This window comes from Cyprinus carpio, chromosome B1 (assembly GCF_018340385.1).
Source record: "Cyprinus carpio isolate SPL01 chromosome B1, ASM1834038v1, whole genome shotgun sequence".
NCBI classification, from domain to species: Eukaryota; Metazoa; Chordata; class Actinopteri; order Cypriniformes; family Cyprinidae; genus Cyprinus; species Cyprinus carpio.
Window position 1 is genome coordinate 29,181,494 of NC_056597.1, and position 6,528 is coordinate 29,188,021.

Sequence of the window (6,528 nt, forward strand, 5' to 3'; positions counted from 1 at the left end):
TAATATATATATATATATATATATATATATATATATATATATATATATATATATATATATATATATATATACTGGATGTTTTCCAAAGACGATTTCCATTTTCAAAATTATCACATACATTTTTGATTATAAAGAACCCTGCCCCCCCAGTTCCTTTATCTTTGCTTACCTCACTTTTGAAGCAGGCAGACCAGCTGGGGCCAATTCTCTGTCCTGCAGTCATTTCATAAGAATTATATCAAGAAAACGTGATCACAACTGAGATTTAATTTCCATCATTATGTAATTACTTGTTCTCATACATATTTTAGTTATGACTCTGATGCTCTGCAGGTCACGGGTGCTAAACTGTGGAGGATGTGTCACACATCTTTGGAGTGTTTCTTTTGATAGGCACTTTATGTGTAGTAAGTGCACTGTAACCGCACACTCAAAAGCAAACACATAATGTTCCTGGTTGTTCTTCACTGTGTTTATTATTTCATGCTGCCATATTTTGTTGAACATACCAGAACTTTTTTCTTCAAAGGACATTATGTGAATTTAAAATGTGCTCTTAACCATTTTAGATTCCCACTGTTACAGCTCGTACCACAGAATGCTCATAATCCTGCCAATATATGAACTGAAAAGTTCTGTTTGTTACCTTGAGTGCACTTTGCACTAGTGTTAGCAATAGATGCGGTAGAATGAAGGATTATTTGCTGCAAAGCACTAAATCTGTAAAAAAAAAAAAAAAAAAAAATGAATGCAGGCCAGACATCTTATTTATTCACACAGTGAAAGATGTGAAAGAAAACACATTTTACAGGAAGTTCGACACTAAATCACAATGTTTGCATGCACTTTATCACTTGTCATGCTGTTAGCCTAACAGATCTCACTGGGGTTTGTGTTATATCATTGATCATTATTTGGAACCAATAATGAGATTCCATAATGTGTTAATCCTTAAAAACTTTTACAGTCTTACAACGAATAATACCTATGGTCACCCATAGAGCAGTAATACATTCATAGCTATTTTAAATATGTTTTGAAATATACAAAAATGGCCTATTCTAATAAAGATTTTAAAATATATTTACATAAATATATTTTCAATAACCCATATGGCAAAAAATATGTTGTAAAGAGTAAAGCTCATGATATATTCCAAATATATTTATGAAATAGAAAATATATTTTGTTTTAACCCTCATTTACCAAAATATATTTTGGGGGCAAGAAATTTATATGTGCGTTAACAAGGATGCTAAAGACCACAGCCTCTAGTTTCAGACGCTAGTGCACCCTTTTAAGATCAGGGTAGTGAGGTTTACCTGCACAGCTCTTGTTAGCTGGCCTCCGTTAAACTCATATCCCTAAACCTCACTCCCATCTGGGTCACGGCACCAGTGTCACCCTTCTGGTTCTCCTCACCTCACTTGTCATGAGGTGCATTTCCCAAAAGCAACTATGGGTGCAAGTTCCGTCGTTACCATAACATAAAGTTCAATAAAACTTGCAATCACAGTTAGCTAATGATGCTTTTGGGAAATACGCCCCTCAGCAGGATTCAAACCAACATTTCTGGCATGGTAGGCAGGCGCACTAACAAAGACACTAAAGTCTATATTTGAACAATATTTTGGTAAAAAACACATTTTGCCATATGGGCTGGACAGGAACAAGTTTGGGATATTTGATTCAAACAGATAAACAGTCTACTGGTTGTCAGTGCGCTCATTGGCATCTCTTTTCGAGTGAGAGAGGTCCATTCCTTGAGCTGTGCCATGCAGACATATTCTGCAGCCCATGATCATGAGGAAAGCCCTTCGGAAGGATCGGTTAAAGAAACCATAGAGGAAAGGGTTTAGGGAGGAGTTGACATACCCCAACCACAGGAACACATCCCATATCACAGCAGCAGTCCCATACTCAATGAACGGGTCGACGATATTAACAGTAAAGAACGGCAACCAGAAAAGAAGGAAAACCCCCATGATGATGCCTAGAGTTTTGGCCGCTTTTCTTTCCCTCCTTATAGAGTTGCGATGTTTTTGTTTCTTGCTCGAGTCCTTGCCCACCCCTGCCGCCATCTGCGCCTCCATCGCGCTTATCTGCATGGCCTGCCGCTTTGCCGCTTTGTATATCTTCCAGTAGGCCACCAACATGGTCACCATAGGCAGGTAAAACGCAACAAGGGATGCCATAACTGCATAAACGCGGTTCACCAAGAAGATGCACATGTTCTCAGTCAAAGGAACGTCCATGCCAAGCTTGTGCAGCCCGAGGAGGATTGGGCCGAAGGAGATGAGGAAAGGAATGGCCCAGCAAACCACAATCAGCAGACCTACACGTTTACGGGACATCTTAAACGAATACACCAAAGGGTTGCAGACGGCATAATAGCGGTCAAAAGCAATGCAGCTCAGATGGAAGATGGAGGCTGTGCAGAGCATAACGTCCAAGCTGGAGTGAAGATGGCAGAAGGTTGGGCCGAAATACCAACATCCTTCCACTGTTCTGACCATACTGTATGGCATAACTACCAGCCCCACCAGGAAGTCAGCAACAGCCAGAGACATGACGAAAGAGTTTGTAGGGCACTGCAGCTGTTTGAAGTAAGCAATTGCCAGAACCACCAGGAAGTTGCCAACAACTGTGCAGACGATCCCTGCGATGATGAAGACATAGAGGGCAACTCGTGAACCGGAGCTCCTCAACGTGGCACAGGGCTCGAAATCAGAGTCGAGTGAAATGTTGCTCCATTCCGAGGAGTTTTCCATGCTGTTCAACCTGGTGATAAACGAGACACATGCATTCAAGATTTATTCCCATGATCATTGATAAATGCTTTGTTTGATCTCACAACATGCTGTAACCAAGAAGAAAAATGCTTGTTCGAGATATTGTCAAGTGTTGCGAATAAATTGCCATACTGATATATGAGAACAAAAATGTCTGTGTCGTTTCACCACACCATAATAATCACTCTATTTCACCATTAATATTTTTGCTAAGTGACAACTGTCCCTGAAGCTCCTGTAAGGCTGGGAAAGCAGAACAGACTGGGAAACCAAAGCCAAATCTGCAATGAAAACAATATTTTGAATCCTTTACTTCTGGATATTGGCCAAGAATCATAAAAAGCCCCTCAACTCGACCATGTCTCAGGAATTGTATCCCTGCAGCAAACCCCATTGTGACCTTTGGGATTACACGTAACGTGCATACCTATGCCTATGTCATCAGCATTGTTAAAGTTTAACTCAGTCCCTATTGGGATGTGAGCAAAAACACGAGTTTGAAAGCATGCAATCTGACACATTTATTTTCGCTATTGGAAACAATTCAAAGGGATGCTGTAATGTGTTGCATAATTAAAGAATTTCTAGAAATAGCATATTTGAGATGTAATGAAGAAAACTTCCATTGCACATTCTTCATGTAAAATGTAAGTCTATTTAAATAAAAACCACCAATGAATTCTCTCAGATCCAGTCATGCGGAAGAGTGTCATTTCCCTGTGACTGACAGGCATGTTTCTCAGCCCGTGACAGAACCTGAAAACAACATCTGGGGATGTTTGATGGAGAGGAAAAAGGAAGGATAGTGGGGGAAAAAATGGTTTTAGTTCAGTAATAATAAAAATTTAATTACCACCAATGGGACCCAGTGACAGGGAAAGGCAATGCTTAACATTTTGCTCTTACTTACACTATCATTTAAAAAATCATTTTATCATTCTATATTCTAATTATAATTTAATTTTCTTTGCTATTTCTTAACTATTTAATGACTGATTATGGATCTATATAATCGCTCCTGTGTGGATATCAGCAATTATGACACTTGTTTTTTTTTTTGTTTTTTTTATGACACAGTTGGTGTTTGCAATCAAGTCAAGTCACTTTTATTTGTATTCTGCTTTATACAATACTGATTGTTTCAAAGCAGCTTCAGTTTGGTTCAACTATTTAAAGTTATTTAATTATAAAATAAGTCCTATTCGGCTATAAGAAGCTCTACTGCAGATAACAGTAATAATAATTTATTGATTGATGTAGCAAAAATGGTCAATTATGAAACTAATTTAAATTCAGCTATAAAACAACTCTTCAGAAAACAATACCATCGTTCAGGGTGTAGTGATTTTCAATGTTGGGTTGCCATCTTGCTGATGTTCACTACAAGGGCAATTCAGTTTAAGTTTTATTGCAACAGCATGATAAGAAATGTTCACCCAAAATCAACATTCAGTCTTTATTTATTTATTTATTTCAGTGAAACAAAAATCTGTTATGCAGCTCTTTCCATATACAATGGCAGTTCATAGTGGCCACATCTGTCCATCTCGAAAAAGCACATTAAACACCATAAAAGTATTAAAAACCTGTCCCACATGGATCTTTTAAACCATCCATGAGAATCAGTACTGTTGTGGTTTCAATTATGATTGTCCCTTGACATTTTGAATGTGAGCGCACAAGTTTTTATTATTACTGTTATTTTTCTTGTTTTTGATCCATCTTGACAAAGGTCAGCTTATATGAAAACCTGCATAACAATAGTTTTGAAAAGCAAAAATCATAATATGTGATCCACAGAATATATAATAGCATGCATTGGTTCACAATAAGTGAGCAAATACTGACAATAATAAAAACTGTGCTATGTAATATATTGTAAATCATCTACACAGTGTCCCTATGACAAAATGTTTATTTAAAAATTATTGGGTCTAAAGATTGAACCTAAAAGTAGAGAAATGGCAAATGGCCTTATGTACATGTTATTGCATGTTATATTGCAATTTGCACTCAATAATAAGGGGAACTGTAGAAGAAACACTCGGCTGCTTAATGAAAATTATACAGTTCTTCCTGTTCCTCTGAGCCATTTGCAGTGTTACAAAATGACCGATCTGGAAGGTCAGGATTGCAGACACTGCTTAGACACGCTCACAAACACACACTGTGATCCCTCTGACTGCTCAGACACAGCAGGTGAGCTTTAAAAACATCCTGCACCTGTGGATGTGACCATCAAGACAATGTTCTGAGAGCAGCTTAAAGATACTTGTAAAGAAACATATTGTACATGTGTCTGCGTGTGTGGTCGTTCCCTATCTTAAACACGACAAATTAAACTCTACCCCACACTTCACAAAAGTAAACACTGACTAATTCTAAGTGCATAATAAAGATATGAGGCCATTTTTGATCCAGTTCATAAGGACAGGCAGACCATAACAAAGCACTCAGCTGTTCCATAACAAAATCTCTCTCCAGGATAAAATGTAGGACAATACCTACAGTAAGCACTTTTTGTACTTCAGCTTAACTAACCACTACTGGAGGTAAAACAAATGACTTGCCATTCATCCCTAAATCTTACATTTAAACCAAAGCCACTAGAAATCCAACATGATTGTGCTATCGCTTGCTTTGTTTGTTATTCTTGAACAAAACCCATCTCTGATGCATTCCAAGCAAAACAGTTGACCCAAAGCAAATCGCTGCATTCTGCCAATTCACTTAAAATATGTATTTACTTTACTTTCAAGGAATTGGATGGAGAGACTGGACAGGGCAGCAGCGTCCATTTGAGTCAGACATATTAATAATGTACCAAAAGCAGGCTGCATAAAACTCACCTTCCCACAGTAACGAGGAGACGAACAGACCTGTCAGTCATAAAGGGGAACACTGAGGGGACATTCAGGGTTCACGTTAATGTAAACTAAAAAAGTTAAAAATAACAATGCTGGAGTTTATCTACACATACCAGATTTTAATACTTAAAGACTAAAAATATACTTAAAAAATATACATGTAAAAAGGTAAAAACAAAATGTAAAAATTTAATGTAAAGTAAATAAGAATAAGAATAGTAAAATATTAGTATTTATTATTATTATTATTATTATTATTATTATTATTATTATTATTATTACTACTACTACAACTACATATGCCATACAAGTACTGGACTTATGGAAGAGCTACAACAACAACAACAGTAATAAATAAAACCATATTGTTTTTATTATTATTATATTATTATTATCATTATTATATTTAAGCATGTTACAGTCACTATCACAGTTTTACAGGTCACATTAGAGATCTACTCACCTAAATGACAGTGTTTCGTCTTTCTTTACGATGCCATGTTTAACTGACTTTCCTTGTTTCCTCCATTTCTACTGAATGGCAGCTCCATTGGTGAGGTGAGGATGGTAAATTGCTTGTGTGTGTGTTTTTTTTTTTTGTTTTTGTTTTGTTTTGAATTTGTAAGATTTATAAGATTTATATTGGTCATATTTGTAGGAGTGTAGTGTGTGTGTGTGTGTGTGTGTGGGTGCCTGCGTGTTGGCTATTAAGAGCTGGGCATTGTTATGCAAATAATCTTCACATCCAACAGATTTCCTGCACTGTTCGCTATTTCGCAGTATGGGTAATGCAGACATGAAAGTCAGCAAGACTGTGTAATAACAGAGAGGTTACATGTTTTTTTAAATTGTGCTTGATGTGTGAATCA

At 36.9% G+C, this 6,528-nt stretch overlaps 1 protein-coding gene across 1 annotated transcript; it reads right to left on the reverse strand.

Moving 5' to 3' along the window:
* Positions 1 to 349: 349 nt before the first annotated feature.
* On the reverse strand, positions 350 to 6,241 carry LOC109066000 (5-hydroxytryptamine receptor 4-like). The gene is made up of 2 exons (XM_042717152.1): positions 6,123 to 6,241; positions 350 to 2,781 (listed from the first exon to the last, which is right to left on the reverse strand). The coding sequence occupies exon 2, from the start codon at positions 2,769 to 2,771 to the stop codon at positions 1,707 to 1,709; it is 1,065 nt and encodes a 354-aa protein (XP_042573086.1). The 5' UTR covers positions 2,772 to 2,781; positions 6,123 to 6,241; the 3' UTR covers positions 350 to 1,706.
* Positions 6,242 to 6,528: the final 287 nt, after the last annotated feature.